This window comes from Megalobrama amblycephala, linkage group LG21 (genome assembly GCF_018812025.1).
Source record: "Megalobrama amblycephala isolate DHTTF-2021 linkage group LG21, ASM1881202v1, whole genome shotgun sequence".
NCBI classification, from domain to species: Eukaryota; Metazoa; Chordata; class Actinopteri; order Cypriniformes; family Xenocyprididae; genus Megalobrama; species Megalobrama amblycephala.
Window position 1 is genome coordinate 5477821 of NC_063064.1, and position 24685 is coordinate 5502505.

The 24685-nt window shown below is 36.8% G+C and overlaps 1 protein-coding gene across 1 annotated transcript in view; it reads left to right on the forward strand.

The window, feature by feature from the left end:
• mapk14b (mitogen-activated protein kinase 14b) overlaps positions 1 to 24685 on the forward strand; it is a 53186-nt gene that overhangs the window by 18415 nt on the left and 10086 nt on the right. The window contains 6 exon segments of the mRNA XM_048173477.1: positions 3342 to 3400; positions 14249 to 14360; positions 14973 to 15002; positions 17346 to 17393; positions 17595 to 17709; positions 18848 to 18919. Coding sequence (XP_048029434.1) covers positions 3342 to 3400; positions 14249 to 14360; positions 14973 to 15002; positions 17346 to 17393; positions 17595 to 17709; positions 18848 to 18919 — 436 coding nt within the window.

Genomic DNA, 24685 nt, shown 5'->3' on the forward strand with positions numbered 1-24685 from the left:
GCAATGACACTTCCTCTCTCAAGATCCATTAATGTACTAAAAACATATTTAAATCAGTTCGTGTGAGTACAGTGGTTCAATATTAATATTATAAAGCGATGAGAATATTTTTGGAGCGCCAAAAAAAACAAAATAATGACTTATTTAGTGATGGCCGATTTCAAAACACTGCTTCATGAAGCATCGGAGCATCAGCGTATCGAATCATGATTTAGATCGCATGTCAAACTGCCAAACGGCTGAAATTACGTGACTTTAGTGCTCCGAGCAGCAGATTTGATAATGATTCATAACACTCCGAAGCTTGCTGAAGCAGTGTTTTGAAATCGCCATCACTATATAAGTCGTTATTTTGTTTTTTTTGGCGCACCAAAAATATTCTCGTTGCTTTATAATATTAATAATGAACCTCTGTACTCACATGAACCGATTTAAATATGTTTTTAGTACATTAATGGATCTTGAGAGAGGAAATGTCATTGCTGGCTATGAAGGCCTCACAGAGCCATCGGATTTCAACTAAAATATCTTAATTTGTGTTCCGAAGATTAACAAAGGTCTTACGGTCTTTGTATTTTCTCATGAGGGTGAGTAATTAATGACAGAATTTTCATTTTTGGGTGAACTAACCCTTTAAATATGGTCTGATGATCTAGGTTTAGAAATTTGAGTCTGAAAAAGTATGGAATTTTGAAATGGAAAATGTGTAGGAACCCTGTATGAGACTGTTGATGTTTTATAGGGATTAAAAAAAGGAGTGGGTGGATTTTTATCATAATAGGGTGGTTGTGTCCACACACTGCCAACACACATTGGTTCAAACACTATATAAAAATGTATTGTTTTGGATTCAAAAAATAGATTTTACATAATAGGTCGCCTTTAATGTATAAATAGTGCAAAATCATAACGTATAATGTACGTGTTGTGTTCCACATTTCTTATTTTTATTTAATTAATATTTGTTTTTTAAAGAGTTTTGTGACATATCTCTAATTCTTTGTTCAAAATGCATAGGTCAAATGTCAAATGTGCATTTAAGAGCTGCTTGTGTTTTTCAGCAGGCGTGCAGTAGTTCCAAAGCGATGTGCAGATGTTCTAATTTGCCTGCTGTTGTCAAGGCACTCGCCATGTTTTTGCATAGAAAAAAACGCCCTTAATTTTTTTTGCCTTCTGGCCAGAGTCCATGAATCTGTGCTGCCTCTGTTTGAGCGTGGGTGAAACTCTATGCTGGATCACAGCCACCTACTCGCTCTCTATTTCTCTCTCCCTCCCTCCACTTTCCTGCATGCATGCACATTTCGGTTCCCTGGCGTTGTCTGTTAGTCTGTCTTACAGTTGTTAATGTTTAATAACACTCTAATCCCTGAACAGATCGGCTCTTCAAACATCAATCGCCCTTTTTCATATTGCGGCGACTGGCACACTGCATCCAAGCTGCGAGTTTTGGTTCTTAGCCCATTTTTTTTTTCTGTGTGCAGCGAAATATGATCAAAATGAACTGTAAACCTATTTATCGACACTGTCTTTTGCAATATAGGCTTTTATGAACAACATAAAATACTGTGCTGGACCGAACTACCTGCCCACTTATTGACAAAAGACTTACACACTAACAACATTTTCTCAGCAAATCTGACTGAATCCAGATGATGATGATGATGAGCAGTTTATTATGACACTTAGGGGATTTGGGTACCGTTCCATGTAGATTAATATTTACCATTTGGATATAAGTATGACCCACCTCCACATGTAAATTGATTTCATTAAGATCAAGTTTGTAATTAAATCTCAATCACTCACTCCTGATGATAACCTGTTGTTTTTTTTTTTTGTTTTTTTACATTTATTTAAACATTAATTATATATTATATTGTATTTGCTATTTTTTTAAATTATTTGTATATTTTGTATAATGTAATTTTCTATTATATAAAATACATAATTTGTATTTACAAATACTCTACCATGCAAAAGTTTGGGTTCAGTAAGATTCTTGCTTTTTTGAAAGAAATGAATACTTTTATTCAGCAAAGACACATTAAATTGGTCAAAAGGGACAGTAAATACATCTATAATATTACAGGATACTGACAGCCAGCGATGGCCAAGTTACACGAATGTTACCGTGGGCAGAAGTGCATCAGCAGTTTAACCAGTATGAAATGCACCTCCTCCTCCTCCTGCAGAGAGAGAGAGATGAAGGTGATGCCCACACAAAATATAAACGAGTTTCACAGAGGATGTTCACGAGTGGAAGCATCACATCTCACTCTGTGTGCTGTTTCCTTTGAGGGGAACCGCAATGGGCCGCGTGCTTACCAACAGCAAGAAAACAACTTCAGTCATCACAGATGATGAAGTACAGCTTATTTTCTTGTATAATGTATTTATAATACAACCTCCACTTGAAGTGTACATTCATTGAATAGAGCAAAAACACTTCTTTAAATGATTAAAGAAGTCTTTAAAGGGTTAGTTCACCCAAAAATGAAAATTCTGTCATTTATTACTCACCCTCATGTCGTTCCACACCTGTAAGACCTTCGTTCATCTTCGGAACACAAATTAAGATATTTTTGATGAAATCTGAGAGGTTTTTTTTATATCCCCAATAGAAAGCAACCATCATTCAAGGTCCAGAGAAGTACTAAAGACATCATTAAAATAGTCCTACAGTGACTACAGTGGTTCAACCTTAATGTTATGAAGCGACAAGAATACTTTTTGTGCACAAAAAAACAAAACAAAACAAAACGACTTTATTCAACAATTTCTTTTCTACCCTGTCATTCTCCTACGCTGTTTACGTTGCAGTGATTCCATGTTTATGTCTGAATGCCGAATCAGGTCAATGCTGTTCGTGTGAACAGCACAACGCATGTATGTGATGCTAACGCAGGAGATGACCAATAATGAGTTGCCGTTCGGACATAAACACTGAAGATCTGAACTGCGTAGAAGACGAGACGAATATTGTTGAATAAAATCGTTGTTTTTGTTTTTGCGCTCAAAAAGTATTCTTGAACCACTGTAGTCGCATGGACTATTTTAACAATGTATTTACTACTTTTCTGGACCCTGAATGTGGTAATTTTGTTGCTTTCTATGGGATATAAACCTCTCAGATTTAATCAAAAACATGTTAATTTGTGTTCTGAAGATGAACGAAGGTCTTACGGGTTTGGAACGACATTAGGGTGAGTAATAAATGAGAGAAATTTCATTTTTAGGTGAACTAACCCTTTAAGTCCATAGTCTTTATATGATTTGACCTTTAATCTTCTATTATTGCCATGATTCAGACTAATTATCTATAACTCTTGTGCTTGTTACAGGTAATTGGGCTTCTAGATGTTTTCTCGCCCGCTACCAGTCTAGAAGAATTCAATGACGTGTGAGTATTTGGTTCATTTCTAGATGGTGGCCTCACTTGTACCTGATGAGGATTTAATACCTATTTCATCCTATCAGGCATATTTCAGGCCACCTTGCATGTATCTGTGAGTACTTGCCATCACGCCACTTCTTAAACATGCAAAAACAGTTTTGCAAATCATCGCAGGCTCTTCAGAATATAGTTGTTAACTTCTTTGAGTCCATCCCTGCATCCAGAATATCGACTCTTTCCCTCTCCTCTGTGCTCGTTTCTAGAAAAAGTTGAAAGGGCATGTTCTGTGTGGCATTATGGGTTAGCTCTGTGGATTCTGAGCCATACCGAGAAAAAGAATAACAGAGTACATAGTGGCACGCTGCAGTAATTACTCAGGCGTAGCTGCCACACCTCAGTTGTGTGCGGCCCCATCTAATTACTCCATGTGTAGGTGTCTCCACTGCACAACCCTGCATTGCTCAATAAAAGCTTAATTAGATGTAGCCCTGATGATGCGGTGTGCCTGCTGTGTGTCGAAGGGCCTGTTAAATCCAGTAACGTTCAAGCACTTTGCATCCAGTTGTCGATAATCAGAAAGCGACACCTGTTACTTCCTGTCGAGTTCTGCTCCAGGAAAAGAACATCGTGGCTGTGTACATGTTGGGAATATCCTTTGTTACCATGGCAACACGGCTTCATCCGCTAAGCATAATTTCCTCGTGGCACACAGGCAATAACCTGCAAACTGTTATTGCCTCATATAGTTTCCTCTAAAAATTATCAACACAAAAGAATAATCACTCATCCAGGGAATAGGTAGAAATTGATTGCCTTGGAAAGAGTTTCATATGACTGAGCTGTCACAATTATGGAATTTTGGCTAATTCATTGTCATACTAATAATTACAATGAATGTGTCACTTTGCTTTGTACACTGTAAACCCGGATAAGTTCTACTAACTTTGAGGCAAATTTCTTTGTAAGTTTGCAAACATAAATATCATCAGTAAGCATAGCTAGTTTTTTTTTTTTAATTACAAATAAACATTAATTTAAATCAAAATATATACAGTATTTAGTGTTTTTGTTAATCTTAATTTAATGCAACTCAAAGATTTAAGTACACTGTAAACCCGAATAAGTTGGCAAGACTCAAAAAAAAAATTAAATTAAGAAATTCAGTTTGTTCTTAATTTGAAATGTTTGAGTACACTCATACATTTAACTTAAAATGATCAGGGAACCCCAATGTAAATGAGTGCAGCAATATGAAGCATTTAACACGCTTGCTCTCAAACCAAGCCGCATGCACCGCTTGTCACCATGATGGTAACTCTCCAAAAACCCACATTAACAGAAACTCTTCTAGCATAACAAAACATTAATCACTACTAAATCTCCCACTTAACATTAAAGGTCCCGTTCTTCGTGATCCCATGTTTCAAACTTTAGTTAGTGTTGTTGTTAGAGTATAAATAAAATCTGTAAAATTTTAAAGCTCAAAGTTCAATGCCAAGCGAGATATTTTATTTAACAGAAGTCGCCTACATCGAACGGCCAGTTTGGACTACATCCCTCTACTTCCTTCTTTAATGACGTCACTAAAACAGTTTTTTGACTAACCTCCGCCCACAGGAATACACAAGAGTTGCGTTTGTAGAGTGTGTTTGTCGCCATGTCGTCGAAACGCTGTTATTTTCATCCCGCAGTCCAATCACCGGGTCTGATTCCGGCTCAAATTGATAGGGTAAAATTAAAGACATGTTTACAATAACACTGAGCGCGTGCATCTCCACGTTATGGTAAGAGGCGTGACCTTTCCGGGCAAGGTTCGCTAAGCTGCTGTCGAATCACAACACAGGAACCGCTGGCACAATCAGAACTCGTTACGTATTTCTGAAGGAGGGACTTCATAGAACAAGGAAGTCATCAGCCCGTTTTTATGACAGTGGAAACAGCGGTATACAGATAAGTAAATTATGTGAAAAATACTGTGTTTTTTTTACACGCGAAACATGAACACATGTTATATTGCACACTATAAACACAATCAAAGCTTCAAAAAACCACGAAAAACGGGACCTTTAATCTTGCACAAAAAACATTATATAACACTTAATTTAAGCATTTACTCTCCCATCCGAGTTTAATGGGCAATGCATGCTGGGAAATGGAAATCCCAGCCCAGTTTCAGTTAAACATAAGTTTGTCTACATTAAAAGAAATAAGTTCATGAAACTCAAAACAACAAAACAGCTCAGTTAACTTAAAATATATCAGTTCTGTGAACTCGAAAGAGAAAAGGATATTTCTAAATACTCATAAAAGTTAATTTGACTGAACTAATTTGTTTAATTTAAGTTTGTCCTACTCAAACCAATTAATTATTTTGAGCGTTAGGGTTTACAATGTAAGCTTAATGCACACATATACCTTTGTTAACATGTATAATCTTGGGGGGAATATATAATGATTAATTATCACTAGTTATTAATAAGTAAATAATGATTATGAATCATACAAGTAATTATTATTGTCGTAAATATTACAATATAATACATTTTTGAAATATTTCTCATTTGATTTACTTTAGTTCACTTTTCACTCATGCTGGAGCTCAACCTGAATATTTTATGGTAATTTAATCATTTAAAGGGGTGGTTCACTGTTTTGTTTTCTAGGCTTGATTGTGTTTATGGGGCGCAGATTTATATATCTTAATGCTTCATTTAAAAAATAAAAAAAACGCTGTATTTTTCATACATTTTACCAGAGATTGAATATAATGGGGAGATAAGAGGGTCTGTATTTCTTACCATTGGAGAAAGCGTAACGGCTAACTTAATCACGTGTGGCACCTCTCAGCCTATCCTGTAATGGCAGTGACATCAGTCGCAACTTTCCCTAGTCTGCCTTCTCTTAAAAAAATACATTTTTATCAAGCTAAAATCTTCATATAGTTTCCAACGAAAGTTTTGTTTAGTGTAAAACATTCTGAAGATTGGCAAACAGGCTGTCCATTAATTAAATGATTAGCTATTTCCCCACAAAAGCTGTTTAATCAGCGTAGTGAAGCCTCTCGTCCATTGACTTCCATTCAAAAAAAGCCTCTGGTCTCATTCCCTGCGTACCGCGGGGGGCGGAGCGTTAGCGTTATGCTTTTTTGGCTAAAGGTTGCAGGCTTGCCTTCCAGTGGCTTTGCATTTTACCTTTATTCTACACCGTTTCTAGACTGGGTAAACCCAGCCTGATCTCTCTGCGATTTGATTTCGCCCGGCAACTCCGTCTGGAAACCAGTACATTCATTTCTACTGCTTCTGTTACACTTTTGCGGGAACCAATCACAGACTGGCTTATCCACCTTGCTCGCTATTGGCGGGTATAACACGATGACGATAGAGAAGCGACGGCAAGCACGACTGTCAATCCAATTCCTTTTAACCTTTCGACGATGCTGAATGACTTCTTTAGTTTAGCAAACAAATCGCTCAAGTGGGTGTAAATACCACTCACTTTCATGTGTTTTTTTTTTTTTTTTGCACAACCTGCAAAAATCGCTGGATGCCATTGCTGCTTCTGCAAACCGCTGATCAATGCTACAAACCAATACAAACTAAACCTGTCTGGAGTTTTTGCGTCGCTCTGCAAAGTACGTCACCCGGATCATTGATCTGATTGGTTGAAGGACTATCCAATTGCGTGAATAATGCTGGTTGATCACGCCTCTTGTGCAGTAGAAAATACATACAGACTACCCAGGCCAATGTTCAATTTTAAATTGACCTTGATCTGGTGTTAGCCAGACAACACCGTTTCCCTTCTCCTAAAAATGCTCTTCTGAGTTCCTGTTTCTATGAAGCCCCTCCCTCTGCTGTACACTGATAAAACAAACGCCAACAAACACCAACAGAAGTTCGCTGGTGTGATTACATAGATGTATGTTGGTGTTTGAAGGCGGTTGTTGGAAGTATGAAATAGAATTTAGCTAACTGGCTAGCGAAGCCAAACCGCGTTGGTCTTTGTTTACGCCCCAGAAACTATATAACTTTATAAAACAATAAATCATACTTACAGGTTGGGGCCCATAAACAGCAGCTTTTGCTTTCAATTAAAATTTAAAGTGGGAACTGCTCCATCATTCAGTAATAGCCTTTGTGTAAATCCAGCATTGAACTCGTGTGGATTCTGGAAGCTGTCTTCCATAAAATGTGCAGCACAGACCGCTAAATTAACACTATAATTGTCAGGAACAGAATTAAACATACATTTTAAACATTGTTCCCGAAGTCCAGCGTCCCTGGGAAGAAGACTTGTATGCACGCGGCATGGCCTCGCCCACTTTGTTGCGTGTTCCCAGGGCAGTGTTTATGTTAATTGCAGGGTTTATGATGTCACCAATAGGGCTGGACGATTAATCGAAAAGTAATCGAAACCGAAATTCAGAACCTCTAACCGACGTAATTTTCCCATGTCGGTTATTTCGTTTTTTTAATCCTGTTAATACTTCCCCCTTAAAAACACACTACCGCGTGTAGCCACGTGACTCCACCCGGTCCAGTCAGCAGCATAAAAGCAACACGGAGGTGAACGCCGGTTCAACACATAGTGATGGCGTGCGAGTGGTGAGCCTTGCGTCTTAACTAAACTGTGTCAGTTCATTTGTTTTATGGTTTGGACATTCAAGCAATTAGACGATCGGATGTGTATTATTATATCGAGCTATCGCGCTGTTTATGCTCAAGCAGCAACAATACACACTAACTAAAGTTAAAAAAGTGAAATCGCAATGAACCACCCTTTTAAATAATAGATTATAGATAACTCGCTATTAACTCTCATAACTCACTACTTCATTTCTATTCAGTTGTCTTTCAGCTTGAGCTGCATGATTGTAAAAAGATCACGGTCTCGATTCAAACACCCACACGATCTCATTCCTGAATGCCAAACATTCGGCCGTGTCTATTTAACCGGAACATTCAAATGTGTGTTTGCGCTGCTGCTACAAATATTCAAATGATCAACCAGGCTGATCCCTGGCTGGTCGATTGGTGCATCGCTAACCTAAATGACACCTAAGTGTTGAGTTACGTCTGCTCTGTGCTTGCTCAAAATTTTGTTTAAAGACATAATGCAGCATGAAAGCCAGATTAAATGATGCCCGTTTTAAATTCTTTGTAAATGCATTTGTGCCACCTCTGAGCAGCAATAAACAGTCTGGGTAAATGCCACTTCAGAAGCGCTTCTGTGCCACCTGTGCAGTGTAAATGGTTTACAGAACCAAAGTGAAATCTTGAAACCTGGCTCCCCTTGATTACTAGCCACACAGTTTCCACCACCCTATTTTAATGCGAATTTTGAAATATTGCGTCAGAAATGAGTGATGGAAGTGCCAAATTTCGAATTCAGAATCCCTTAATTCGCAAAATATTTTTGCACTTGCTTGAGGTGGTTTTTGCCTTGTGCAAAAAAGTTAATGCGAATAATGGGAAATGGAAACGCATTTTCCGAATAAATTCTTAAAGGTGCCCTAGAACTTCTTTTTAAAAGATGTAATATAAGTCTAAGGTGTCCCCTGAATGTGTCTGTGAAGTTTCAGCTCAAAATACCCCATAGATTTTTTTTTTATTAATTTTTTTAACTGCTTATTTTGGGGCATCATTATAAATGAGCCGATTTAGGGTGTGCGGAACCTTTAAATCTGGCGCTCCCTCACCCACGGAGCTTGCGCTTGCCTTTAACAGCATAAACACAGTTCACACAGCTAATATAACCCTCAAAATGGATCTTTACAAGATGTTCGTCATGCATGCTGCATGCATGCGTCGGATTATGTGAGTATTGTATTTATTTGGATGTTCACATTTGATTCTGAATGAGTTTGAGGCTATGCTCCGTGGCTAACGGCTAATGCTACGCTGTTGGAGAGATTTATAAAGAATGAAGTTGTGTTTATGAATTATACAGACTGCAAGTGTTTAAAAATGAAAATAGTGACGGCTCTTGTCTCCGTGAATACAGTAATAAACGATGGTAACTTTAACCACATTTAACAGTACATTAGCAACATGCTAATGAAATATTTAGAAAGACAATTCACAAATATCATTAAAAATATCATGATATCATGGATCATGTCAGTTATTATTGCTCCATCTGCCATTTTTCGCTGTTGTCCTTGCTTGCTTACCTAGTCTGATGATTCAGCTGTGCACATCCAGACGTTCTGCCCTTGTCTAATGCCTCGATCATGGGCTGGCATTATGCAAATATTGGGGGCGTACATATTAATGATCCCGACTGTTACGTAACAGTCTGTGTTATGTTGAGATTCGCCTGTTCTTCTGAGGTCTTTTAAACAAATGAGATTTATATAAGAAGGAGGAAATAATGGAGTTTGAAACTCACTGTATGTCTTTTCCATGTACTGAACTCTTGTTATTCAACTATGCTGAGGTAAATTCAATTTTTGAATCTAGGGCACCTTTATACCCACGTGACTAATCGGCTGTTTCTGCTGATGGTGTTGTAACAGACTTTTTTGATTCTGTACTGATGCATTAATTCAGGATGTACTGGTGCTCGTTGTATATGTGTGTGCAATGCATTTTACCCTCAGGGCTTGCCGTAGATAGGCAAGGGTCATGCGCACTTTTGTACTGGAGTGTTGCAGGTTTTTCAGGGTTGTCCTCTCACGTGTGTGACGCTTAAAGTCAAGAAGAGTTCAGATGGCTCTCGTTTATTCTAGGGCTGTCAAACGATTAATCACGATTAATCGCATACAAAATAAAAGTCTGAGTTTGCCTAATATATGAGGGTGTACTGTGTGTAATTATTATGTATATATAAATAGAAACACATCCATGTATATATTTGAGAAATATTTGCAAGTATATGTATTTATTTATATTTTTATATAATTTATATTATATATAAATACTTTTTTTGTACATATTACATATTTCTCTTAAATATATACATTAATTTGTGTGTATTTATATATATTAATTACACACATTACTCACACATATATTATACAAACTCAAACTTTTATTTTGTTATGCGTTTGACAGCCCAAGTTTATTCTTTTCTTATAAGTGTTTAGGCGAACCCTTCACAAAGGCTCGGTCACAAATATTTATTTACTGTTAGTTACTAGGTTACCAATACTACCGTCATAAGCTCAAACAACTTGATGGAAACGCACCTAATTCGCATTTCTTTTTTTGCAGACTTTGAAAAGATTCACTTGACGTTTTGATGGAAACCCAAATAGTTGTGAAACATGGAACAAGACAATCCTGGGTGTAACACCCATGGCCTGGCTTGTATAGAAAACATTGCATGTCCAATGTAAAATCTGGGTCATTGATGCAAAGACACATAGATGCATCGAAGCTAATCAACATAAAAGTCCCATTTTAATCTCAGGGGTTCTTTAAGGACTGCACTTATACATGTCCCATGTGCTGTCCAAATGTTGAGATCAGTCTCAGTACAGTTCATTTATGTCGGTTGAGAGCCATCTGAGGTCACGACTGCAGGGAGAGAGGAGGAAGCGCACCGCAAGTTTCCCTGGAACAAGAGCACCAGTGTGAGTTGTGTTTGGCTGCAAGGAGAGTGGGAACAGGAGCTAGGACTTCTACACGCATACACTGAAGGAAGGGGCTCACTGTGTTCTTTATCTGCATCGAGCGCTTGCACAAGCTCTGCAAGATGCATGGAAACAAGAGCTAAGAATACTATAATATACTCCTATAAATACTCTGTCCCCAAAATCTCATCGAGAATGAGTGTGAGAGCAGAGCTCGGGGCAAGAAGGAGGAGCATGTTTGGCAAGAGATATTTCTGAACCACATGTATCCATATACTAGAGTTTCTGCTATGCAAAGCTCTCTGCAGAAGTGCTCGCTATTAATGGAAGACATTTTCACTACGGTCAGGTTGGTTCTCCCGATGTGCTTAAGGTTAGTGATAGGGCTCATGGCCGGGTCAAATGAGAGCCTCTTGGATTGCTTTCACAGTTCAGCAGAGCTTTCAGCAGGCAACCCTGAGCCCAGCTGGCTCCGCACCAGATGCATTCCACTGTTCCCCTCTGCTGGATGTCGATCTTGACATTTCCCCTTTAGATGCTGGTTGGTTGTCAATGCTGTACAAATGTAATGATGTTTATTTCCCAGTTGTGTGGTTATAATAGTGTTGTCAAAAATATCGATATTTTGATATGTATCTCTACTGAAATATCTGAAACGGTTCCGATACTCCTTTTCTGCATTCTCGCTCTCTCTTCACTCCGACAGCGAATTGACACACACCCGCCTCCTCTCACTCACTTGTCTCATTTGCTCTGGGTCAATAGTGCTTGTATTGCACATAATTTTAGTCATTCCTGCAGGTTTCGTGCTCACATCAAAAGCATGCACACTACTGATATATATATATATAAGTGGCGTTCTCATAAAGCTGCCTCTCAAACAGCTCGCGAGTACCAAATTGAGCTCTTTTTCATGGCTTATTGCGCTTAAATGGGCAAATGCATAAATTATGTCAAAATGCCTGTCTTGCTGAGTATTCGGGTAAATACATTCAGTTTCGGAATGTAAATAGATGAGAGAAAATGCATGTTGTGTAACAGTATATTGCATCCGTGCATTAGCTCTTAAAGCGATAGTTAACCCCAAAAAAATAAATTCTGTCATCATTTACTCATCCTCAAGTTGTTCCAAACCTGTATGAGTTTCTTTCTTCTGCTGAACACAAAAGAAAGTATTTTGAAGAATGTTGGTAGCCAGACAGTTTCTGGTCCCCATTGACTCCCATAGTATTTTTTTTTTCCTACTATGGAAGTTAATGGGCACCATCAACTGTTTGGTTACCACCATTCTTCAAAATACCTTCTTTTGTGAAGAAGGAAGTAGTTCAATGTAGTTCAACGATTTATATAAAGCTCCCTGTGCTGTGTGTAAGTCATTACAACAAAATTACTGAAAACTTATGAGATAATAACAGATTATCTGTATGGCTGTATATATGTCAGTTTTTCCAATGGTATTGAAAATGGTATCGAATATCGATATTTTTTTTTCAAGGTATCGTATCGAAGGCTGTAGGTTTTAATGATTGATTGAGTGTGAAAACTGGAAAAGATGAAATTCAGTTGTCTTTCAGCTAGAGTTGCACCCACACAATCTCATTCCTAAATGACAACTATTCGGCCATGTCTATTTAAGCTTTGGCAAAATCACACCGGAATATTCAAATATGCGTTGGCGCTGCCTCTGAACCAGAAAAAGTTTGCCTTTCTAGGTATGAAACAGCTTCACAAACATATTTCCATGTTACAAATATACAAATGATCACAGAAGTACTGGGATAAAAGTTTATAGTTCAGATATAAACACTGATGTCTATGGTAGTCACCTTTTGAAAGTAACTTGGCGAGAAACCTCAGCATGCGGAACTGGATTGGATGCAAGATATTAAGCCTTTTGAGAAGGGATCGGTGTCTAGACCAAATGTATTTCTGGAGCAGAGTCCGACATCCTCAGAAACATTTAAACAGCTCTAGGAGGAGGAACTGGGCACAGATATATCGGTGGAGACATGGAAATCATGCATTGACAATATTCATAATAGTTCGATAAATGCACGTTTGGGTCTAATACAATTTAAAGTCGTTCACAGACACTTTTCCCAATGTAGGTTGTCTAAATCACCTTTGTGTCCAAAATGTTCAGCTGCAGAAGGGGCACTTAGCCATCAATTCCTCACGTGTCACAAGATCAACACCTTCTGGAACTTGTTGATTGGTCATCATTCTGAGGTATATAACAGAACTATAAAGCCGGAACCTATCATGGCATTGTTTGGTGTGGTGACACCAGAAGTGGTGCTGGACAAATATGAAGCACAAGCTGTTTCCCTCAGCATGTTACTTGCAAAACGTCTGATTTTACAACATTGGAAGTCTAAAGCAGTACCTACGTTTTATATGTGGATCATGGACTTGGGAAAGATTTTGCATTTGGAAAGGATTCGTTTTATTAAGGAAAGGAAAGAGCATGTCTTTTTGAGCATGTGGGAGTCAATTACTAATTTGATGGGCAAATCTGCAGATTGTGCTTGTGCATCACAGTTGCTGTAATATTTTTACTCGGATATGTTCTTTTGTTGTTGTCATTGTTTGTTTGTTTAATTGTTTGATTTGTTTTGTTTTATTGTCCCTGTCATGTTAGTGTATAACCACCATAAGGAATGTTTAAAAAAGTTGGCGCTTCAAATAATGATTGCATCGATTACTTCGTTACACCTGTAGGTGGCGACAAGTGACTGTTAAAATTTGTTTGTCACTGAATCATTCATTCAAGAGATTTGTTCAGAAATGCTGATTCATACAGTAATGAAACAAGTGAAGTCATTATGAGTGAGTCATTGAATCATTCATTCAAACAGATTTTTTAAAAGAATTTTTTCTTTAAGTTTAATTAAATATTTTAAATAGACTGCAGCAATTAACAAACGAATTGGTCAAAACCTTGGGAATGTGGTCTATGAAAACTATTTGCACTTCATGGTTACTGAAAGAGGTTGGAGTTAATTGTTGGAAAAAGCAAACCCAAGTATATACACTCAAATTTTTCCCAAATTGTTCAGTCAGTGATTTTGCACTCAAAGTCCTCAGAGTAAAAATAATGTTTCTGCGTTTCCCCGCTATAAGCAACCCATGTCATCTTGTGAAAATTCCTGTCTTTTCAAAGCATAATATGTAGCCAATCACAGGAAAATTATTGTGCAGCCCTAATTCGCACTACTCCTTAGTCTTCAGTGTCATGATCTGTGAAGTTGCTGTGTCATGATGACTGTGTTTAACAGGTATCTGGTGACTCACCTGATGGGAGCAGACCTCAACAATATCGTCAAGTGCCAGAAGCTGACAGATGACCACGTCCAGTTCCTCATTTATCAGATCCTTCGAGGATTAAAGGTTAGGCCCCTGTTACTTTGCCGTAATTGCTCACTGTAATAGGAGCTTAAAGGAATATTCTGGGTTATTGACAGTATCTGTGGCAAACCATTGAGTAGGACTGACAGTACTCTGCTGTGCTGTTTATACTGTGGTATATAACCATGGCATGATTTAAAAAAAAAAATCTCAATAGTGTGGCAAACAGACAAAGTATAGACAGCTTTATTGACTATAATGGGAATGATGTTTTGATTTATTGTGTTCACAGTTACCAAGCATTGCAACTTCACACATAATATTCTTATATATCCACTATATAAGAATATTATGTGTTATCTAGATAGATAGATACATGCATACATACATACAGTACATTGTGACTATTGTTTTCCTTTATCTCTGCTGTTTAACATCCTGTCCAGTGGACAATTGCTATGATACACTCTCTAAAGTTATTTTAAAAGATAACCGTGTAAGGTTCTTCAAGTGTAATACTTCAAGAGTATGAAGGACAGTTGATGTAAAGTGTGCTTCACTCAGATGTTTAGCCTGCAGGTACACTAATTGCTTCTTATTGATCTCTGTATTTGGTTAAAGTAAATCCATCTGTCTTTTCTTTTCTCCCCACAGTACATTCACTCAGCAGACATCATCCACAGAGTGAGTAGACCACACTTTCTGCCCATAACGCCATTTATTTATGGGTGTGGGTGTGTGTGTGTGTGTGTATATATACATGTATTAAATTGATCAAAAGGGACAGTAAAGATATTTATAGTGTTACAGATTGATGCTGTTCTTTCTGTTAACTTTGTATTCATCATATGATCCTGAAAAAAAAAAAAAATCACTGTTTCCACAAAAATATGAAGCAGCACAGCTGTTTTCAACATTGATAATAATCAGAAATGTTTCTTCAGCAGCGCATCAGCATATTAGAATGATTTCTGAAGGATCATGAGACACTGATGACTGGAGTAATGATGCTGGAAATTCAGCTCTGACCCACAGGAATAAATTACATTTTAAATGTATACATTTTATGTATTCAAATAATTGGATAATAATTTTAAATATTGCTCAATATTGCTGTTTTTTACTGTGTTTTTGATCAAATAAATGCAGCCTTGGTGAACATAAGAGACATTTAATCATTAAAATACCTTACCAACTAAAGTTTTAGAATATATATATATATATTATACAGTACAGTCCAAAAGTTTGGAACCACTAAGATTTTTAATGTTTTTTAACAGAAGTTTCGTCTGCTCACCAAGGCTACATTTATTTAATTAAAAATACAGTAAAAAACAGTAATATTGTGAAATATTATTACAATTTAAAATAACTGTGTACTATTTGAATATATTTGACAAAGTAATTTATTCCTGTGATGCAAAGCTGAATTTTCAGCATCATTACTCCAGTCTTCAGTGTCACATGATCCTTCAGAAATCATTCTAATATGCTGATCTGCTGCTCAAGAAACATTTAATGATGTATTTTCAATGTTGAAAACAGTTTTTTTTTCAGGATTCCTTGATGAATAGAAAGTTCAAAAGAACAGCATTTATCTGAAATACAAAGCTTCTGTAGCATTATACACTACCGTTCAAAAGTTTGGGGTCAGTAAGAATTTTTATTTTTATTTTTTTGAAAAGAAATTAAAGAAATGAATACTTTTATTCAGCAAGGATGCATTAAATCAATCAAAAGTGGCAGTAAAGACATTTATAATGTTACAAAAGATTAGTATTTCAGATAAACACTGTTCTTTTGAACTTTCTATTCATCAAATAATCCTGAAAAAAAATATTGTACACAAATATTTTGTACAATTGAAAATACACATTAAATGTTTCTTGAGCAGCAGATCAGCATATTAGAATGATTTCTGAAGGATCATGTGACACTGAAGACTGGAGTAATGATGCTAAAAATTCAGCTTTGCCATCACAGGAATAAATTACTTTGTGAAATATATTCAAATAGAAAACAGTTATTTTAAATTGTAATAATATTTCACAATATTACTCTTTTTTACTGTATTTTTAATTAAATAAATGTAGCCTTGGTGAGCAGACGAAACTTCTTTTAAAAACATTAAAAATCTTAGTGGTTCCAAACTTTTGAACTGTACTGTACATATATTAAATTGATCAAAAGGGACAGTAAAGATATTTATAGTGTTACAGATTGATGCTGTTCTTTCTGTTAACTTTGTATTCATCATATGATCCTGAAAAAAAAAAGATCACTGTTTCCACAAAAATATGAAGCAGCACAGCTGTTTTCAACATTGATAATAATCAGAAATGTTTCTTCAGCAGCGCATCAGCATATTAGAATGATTTCTGAAGGATCATGTGACACTGAAGACTGGAGTAATGATGCTGGAAATTCAGCTCTGACCCACAGGAATAAATTACATTTTAAATATACACATTTTATGTATTCAAATAATTGGATAATAATTTTAAATATTGCTCAATATTGCTGTTTTTTACTGTGTTTTTGATCAAATATTTTTTTTTCAATGCAGCCTTGGTGAACATAAGAGACATTTAATCATATATATATATATATATATATATATATTCTAAAACTTTAGAAATACAATTCAGAAATTCATTTTTTTCAGTTACTGGCAGAATCACTGAATTATTAATGTGTAAGGATGGAAAGATAGTGTGAATTTTAAACCAGTTTAATTCAAACGTACAGCTGTCTGTACAGAGTTTTTCTCATTAGTATGGAACGTAAGTTTTATTGCAAATTTGCAGAGATAAACTGATTTGGTTTTAGGGCTTCATCTGCTCCGCTGCTTGTGTAAACACCTTTATGGTTTATAATTAATTTTTTAATTTTTTTTCTGTCGTGGGCTGACTGATTTTAGCTCCCAGGACGATGTTTATTAGTTCATGAAAGTGTAGTAAACATGATGCAAATGCAAAGCGATTCCCACTTATTCAATCTATCTGCTCACCTTGTTCTTTCGTACAGGATCTTAAACCCAGTAACTTGGCTGTAAATGAAGACTGTGAACTGAAGGTGAGGCCGTGCTCTGTTTGCCAAGATCTCTGCCATCATAATTATCATCTGATGCTTTTTCCACTGTCACATCTGTTATTATTATCCTCTGTTGACCAACAGTGGGTTTATAGTCGGGCAAACACCGAGGCACACACAGGGTAATATGAGCGGTTATAAGTCTAGTTTATGACTAATGCTTATTCTGATATCTGTGCTCAGATTTTGGACTTTGGTCTGGCCAGGCTGACTGACGATGAGATGACGGGATACGTTGCCACCCGATGGTACCGTGCCCCAGAGATCATGCTCAACTGGATGCACTACAACATGACAGGTCAGGATTACCCAGAATCCTTGCTTATGTATTGATGAAGTAAAATATAATTCATTACATTTTGTAACTGAAGACAACATGAAACTGCATTCACAACGGCATTAACTTTCATGTTGTGTATTATTTCTGGCTGAAACAGAATATTCAGCTGGAAATAATGGTGATGAGATGGGATTTATATCATCCATGAGAATTTGATCGAATGTTAAAAAGTGGGCAATGTTATTGGTTAATATAATTTTCCCCTGCCACATAATTAGCAAAAATGCCTATACTTGATTTTGGATAAATTCTTGATTCATATTGGTTGACACACACATTTATTAAGTTTCTTCACAGCTACAGTTGCAGATCACCTCTTTACCTTCTTTTTGACTAGTTAAAAGTTTGGGTTAATGGGTTTTGTTTGGGATGAAAACCTAAAATGTTTCAATTAATGCGCATTGCACCACAAATTTGCATAATTCCCTATTTAATGAAATATAAGACAAACATTTTTTTTTTCATTAGAATAACTTGCACTGAGGAGTTTTATGCCCTTGGTATTAAGAAGCATTTTCGTCAATCCAATCACAAGTGGACGAAACTAAATACAGGTGTAAAACGTTTTGAGTCCATTTTCAACCACTTCCACTTCCGTAGCGTAGATGCTCAAATGTGTTCGAACAGCCACTAAAGACCTTCTACTCTCCGCCAACCAAAACGTACCAAGCACAATGTTGTCTCGCCATTCCTGATTTGTAACACACACTCACAGCGTTCAGCGTGGTCTTGCACCTATCAGAGCAGAAACCAAAGCTGATGCTCTCCGTGTTTTTCCATTGTCTCCTTTTCGCGTACATTTGTAGATTGCATCCATTAAATCGAAAGGTCTGAAAAAGCCCACCCTCCTCTTGAAGAAATCAGGACAGAAGTGGTCAAAAGTGGACAAAAGAGACAGATTAAAACACCAGATATAAACCGGTGTTTCTCCCTCGTCTACTTGTGATCCGATCGACCAAAACGCATCTTAATACCAGGAGGAAACGGGGCCTTGAACAATTTATTAACTGAAAAGTTCAAGTTAATATCGTGTTGTCTTTAACAGAATGTATTTTGTTTCCACGAATGAGAACAGGGTTTTTGTTTTGTGTTGTAGTGGACATCTGGTCGGTGGGCTGCATAATGGCTGAGCTCCTCACAGGACGGACCCTGTTTCCCGGCACTGATCGTATCCTTCCCCCTTCATTCAACCCCTGCACAAAATCTCTCTTTCTGGAAATACCCCTTTAGCGATGTGACATTTTTGGCATGTATTGCCCTAGCCCCCCTCCCTATCTGTAAGTGTGAAAAAACACCTACGCGTGTCAGCCGGTTCTAATTCATAGAGAGAGGCAGTGATCCTGAGGGGAATGAGTCAGCTGGTGTCGGCCCGCTGCCTCCCAGTGAAGTCACACTGCCTGATGGTCCTGTTGACAAAAAACATGAACTCTGCTCAGTCTTAAAGCACAAAGATTCTAGCGCAGTGTGTGGAATCTTAATGCGGTGCTGCCTCACGGAGGTCGTTGAATCAAACCCCCTGTGAAAAATACAAAACACTGACACATTTGGGCCACATTAATGGGGTCTTGGCCTTTCTAGAAAGGAAGTGTGATCTGCATTTCAAGGAAGTCTGCAAAAGAATAGATTAGGATAAAGTAGTAGTTATTTGGTTGCCAAAACATGCAGATAAATCTGCTCTCTGTGTGCATTTGTCTTTTAGTGTGTATATGATCATTTCTCCAACTTGGGTTTAGATGTAAAATAGCATAAATTGAATATTAGTTAAAACTCAGTTTGTGTGTTTTTGAGTGTCAGGTTATACATTCATAAATGTACAGTGTTTTCTAACAACAGATATATTACAGAAATAGTTAAATAGTTTGGGCAGAAATAAACGTATTATTCGTTTACTCACCCCATGTCATTCCAAACCGTATATGTGTGTGTAATATACAGTGGGTACGGAAAGTATTCAGACCCCCTTAAATTTTTCACTCTTTGTTATATTGCAGCCATTTGCTAAAATCATTTAAGTTCTTTTTTTTTTTCCTCATTAATGTACACACAGCACCCCATATTGACAGAAAACACAGAATTGTTGACATTTTTGCAGATTTATTAATTTATTAAAAAAGATTTATTAAAAAAGAAAAACTGAAATATCACATGGTCCTAAGTATTCAGACCCTTTGCTCAGTATTTAGTAGAAGCACCCTTTTGATGTATGAGTCTTTTTGGGAAAGATGCAACAAGTTTTTCACACCTGGATTTGAGGATCCTCTGCCATTCCTCCTTGTAGATCCTCTCCAGTTCTGTCAGGTTAGATGGTAAACGTTGGTGGACAGCCATTTTTAGGTCTCTCCAGAGATGCTCAATTGGGTTTAAGTCAGGGCTCTGGCTGGGCCATTCAAGAACAGTCACGGAGTTGTTGTGAAGCAACTCCTTCGTTATTTTAGCTGTGTGCTTAGGGTTTAGAATTAAGGCCAAAAAGTTCTATCTTGGTCTCATCAGACCAGAGAATCTTATTTCTCACCATCTTGGAGTCCTTCAGTCTTTTTAGCAAACTCCATGCAGGCTTTCATGTGTCTTGCACTGAGGAAAGGTTTTCCGTACGGGACACTCTGCCATAAAGTACTGGTGGCCTGCAGTTTTTTGTAACCTTGGCCAGATCTGTGCCTTGCCACAATTCTGTCTCTGAGCTCTTCAGGCAGTTCCTTTGACCTCATGATTCTCATTTGCTCTGACATGCACTGTGAGCTGTAAGGTCTTATATAGACAGGTGTGTGGCTTTCCTAATCAAGTCCAATCAGTATAATCAAACACAGCTGGACTCAAATGAAGGTGTAGAACCATCTCAAGGATGATCAGAAGAAATGCACCTGAGTTAAATATATGAGTGTCACAGCAAAGGGTCTGAATACTTAGGACCATGTGATATTTCAGTTTTTCTTTTTTAATAAATCTGCAAAAATGTCAACAATTCTGTGTTTTTCTGTCAATATGGGGTGCTGTGTGTACATTGAGGGAAAAAAAATGAACTTAAATGATTTTAGCAAATGGCTGCAATATAACAAAGAGTGAAAAATTTAAGGGGTCTGAATACTTTCCGTACCCACTCTAAATATAATCAAACACGTATACAATCATCATTAATATTCAAATTTGTGTGACAGCTTTTCGGTGAATAACAATTTGAACTTTACTCTGTTTCTCACACAAACATATGACTTCAGACGACTTGAGATATATATATATATATATATATATATATATATAGCACAAATCATATGGACCTTTTTTATGGTGTATTTTTGTTTATTGAGCCCAATATTTACTTTGATTGTAAGAAAAAGTACAACGTTCTCCAAAATATCTTCTTTTGTGTTGTGCAAATGAAAGTCACAGAGGTTTGAAGCAACATGAGGGTGTGTAAATGATCATTTAAATTTTTTGCTAAACTACTCCTTTAAATCCACACACACACAAACAGAGTTTAAAGTACACAATACACACGTGGGGTTTGATGCACTAAAGCTTGCGTGTGTGAGCTGCATGTTGACTTGCTGCGTTTGTTCTTGTTTCTCTCTGGACTGCATTAATGAACTGCCCCGATCGGCAATCTACTTGCTTGCAAACACTTTTTAGTCTTCAAACAATGATACCTCTCTACCTTCCTCAAATTTTCACTTACCTTTTGACGGTTGTATGTGCTGTTCAGTAACATCCACCTGTGCCTGGATTTGAATAGAAGTCGGTGTGGATCTGGACGTGTGTAGAATTAGTCCACTTTACTGTAGCTCACACCTGCTTCTCACACTCAGTTGTTAAACATATTCACACGGCTCTCGGTGACTGCATTTAGATGCATAAGAATATTCCCATATCCATAAGAATTTATCATATTCCAGTTATGTAAGCAACCATTTTTGATAATGTAAGATTATTCTGATTTTGTAAAATTGATCTAAACGCGTTTACCATAACCAAATTAAGACAATATTCTGGTTTCTAGAAATCTGAATTAAGCAGGTGGCAAATGCCTGTATTAATCAGATTTTTGGATCATGTAAACTTCCACCATAAAAAAATCCACCATCCACCAAGAAAATTAGAAATGAATGAATTAAAAATAAAATTAAGTTTTATTAAGCAAGGACACATTAAATTGATCAAAAGTGACAGTTAAGACATTTATAATATTATAATATATTTCTGTTTTAAATAAATGCTGTTTTTATGAATGTTCTATTTGAACCCTGAAAAAAAATCATGTATCACAGTTTCAATTACTATAAATTACTATATTAAAAATATGTAGTTGCGTTACTTTCCAGAAATACTGTAAAGAAACCTATATTAGCCTCTAAAAAGGGCAAGACCATAAAGAGACATCAGAAAATTAATTTATTGCTATTTTCCATCTTAGGACACCAATAATACAATTTCGTGATTTAAAAAAAAACAAAAAAAACATGACTTTTTATTTTTTATTTTAATGATTGTATCTCCCTCGAAACGTTGCCCGTTTTGGGGTATAAATTAAGTTAAAATGAAAACAGAATGGTAATGCGTGTTACAACATTTTAGCCACATTTTTAAAACCATTTGTTCTCTCATAACTTCAACTAAACATTTTTTTGTAAAATTCTGTTGAACAGTAAGTATAATGCCTATTTATGAATATATTGTATAATGCTGTATAATATTTAATACGCAAATTTCTAGGGTCTATAAATTATCAATACAACTAAAACTTTGCTGAAAAACCTGTTGTACACAATCTCTGATTGATAATTCATACTTTTTTTTATTAGGTAAAGTCTTTTTTGCTCAGAAATCTTTAATGATTTTTATAAAGTAAATGTAAGATAAACATTTATTGTACTGAAGCACCTTGGATTTACTTCATTATTCATACACCATTTTTTAATGTTAAAACTTAAAAACTCTTTTGACCTTTTTTTCATGTCAATGTAAATGTCAAATATGACACAACAGACTTTTGGGGAACATCTCCCAATTTGCAATAAATTGCATATATGACCCATAAAAGCCTGATGCATGCATACAGTATATATACAAGTTTGCATGTGTTTTTTGTTGAGTACACACACACACACACACACACACAGGTTTGTTTTGCTATTAAAGGCGTAATGGTTTTTATCTAAAGCCTGCCTGTTCAGACCGTAATACACAAATGTGATTGTCCACATTCAAGCATTTCATACAATGCGCTTTAACAGCTTGTACATTTTGTGACCTAAATATGATGTTCATTACAATAATAAATCCTAAAATTCAGCATTAGTAACTTAATTTTCGCACTCAAGTCGCACACACACTCGCGCACCGAGGAACTCCTGTTCTTGGCTCATTTTGAGTCAGATCTGTGAATGCAGTGAGTCTTTAACTGGAGACCCGCTTTGACCGGATCATTTGAATCACTGAGTGGTTGATCGAGAACAGATGTTATCGGATCGGTCCAATTCATGAATGAATCTTTCAGTGCGATTTGCGAACTGATTTAAATTCATTAAAAAGAATCAGCTCATTCGCAGACACCACTATCATATCTCTTAGCGGAAGACGATTTCTTTAGTTTAAAATAACGAGGAACAACATGTTTTTTATGAAATGTAGCGGAGTAAAAAGTACAACATTATGCTTTGGAATTTAGTGAAGTAAAAGTTTCCCAAAATAAAATAATTTGATAAAGTACAGATACTGGAAAACAAAGTAAAAAATACTTTGTTACTGTCCACCACTGTCAACTAGAATACGGGAGCTTAATCGGAAAATGATGTACATGTAAACGCAGTCTGTGTCATGCGTAGGGTCATGTACAGTGGTCCGTAAAGGTCCTTGATGGCTCTTTAGACTGCTTTGATTGTGTAGTACATTCATAGTCATTGCATCCCATCACAAAGCATAAAGCCTGACATGCTGTTGCATTAACTCATATTTTGTGTGCCGCTTAATGCAAGTGTAATTCAGCAGTGTTGGGAAAAGTAATGTGTTACAATGTTGCGTTACTCCCTAAAAAAAGTAACTGTGTTACTTTTGCGTTACTTTTTCTTACCTGGGCTGGGCTTGCTGGCTTGTTTTTAATAACAAAAAACAACGACAACAAAAGTTATTTTTTTAGTAAATGTTAAGGCCCTTTCACACTGAAGGCCCTATCATACACCCAGCACAATGCGACACAGACATGATGCAAGTTTTTTTGCTAGTTTCAGCCTGACGCAGTTATCATTTTCATGTCCAGCGCCCACGTTGTTTAAATAGCAAATGCACTCACAAAACGAGGTATGTTCAGGTGCATTGTTGGCGTGTTGCTATTTTGAGGCAACTGAAGCCAGACTGCGCCATTGACCAACAAAAACCTGCTCTAAAGTCAATGCCGCAGTATTTTTTGTTATTTAAAGGGCAAATTAGTAACATGCGCCTAAATGCGGGTGCACAACACGCATACTCTACTTATTACACACACAGGGACGCGCATCAGCACACAATCATGCCAAATATTTAAAATAAAAGGATTCCTCTCTGGAGAAGTGTCTTTCTGCTTGCAAATTCCGCCATGTAAATAGCAATCCACCATGGTGCAAGTGCACATGGCTTTTAACGGGAATGGGAGATATGAGACTCTGATTGGTTGATTGCACGTTACACCCAAAACACACCCATGACTCATTAAGAGACTAGGTAAAACACTTTTGGGCCATACGCCAGGCACGCCGACCATTTTTTCCGCCGTTAAACTAGCAAAAGTGGATTCGGACACGCCCTAAGTGCACCTGTGCCATGCGCTTCAGACCATGAGCTTAGATCGTTAAAATAGAGCCCTAAAAGTAAAATCAATAAGCCTCAGGCTGAAGGAAATGCAAAATCACGTCTATACAGTAGAGGGCGCAGCTCAAACAAACCTTTCAGCTGTGCTTTCAGATGTTTA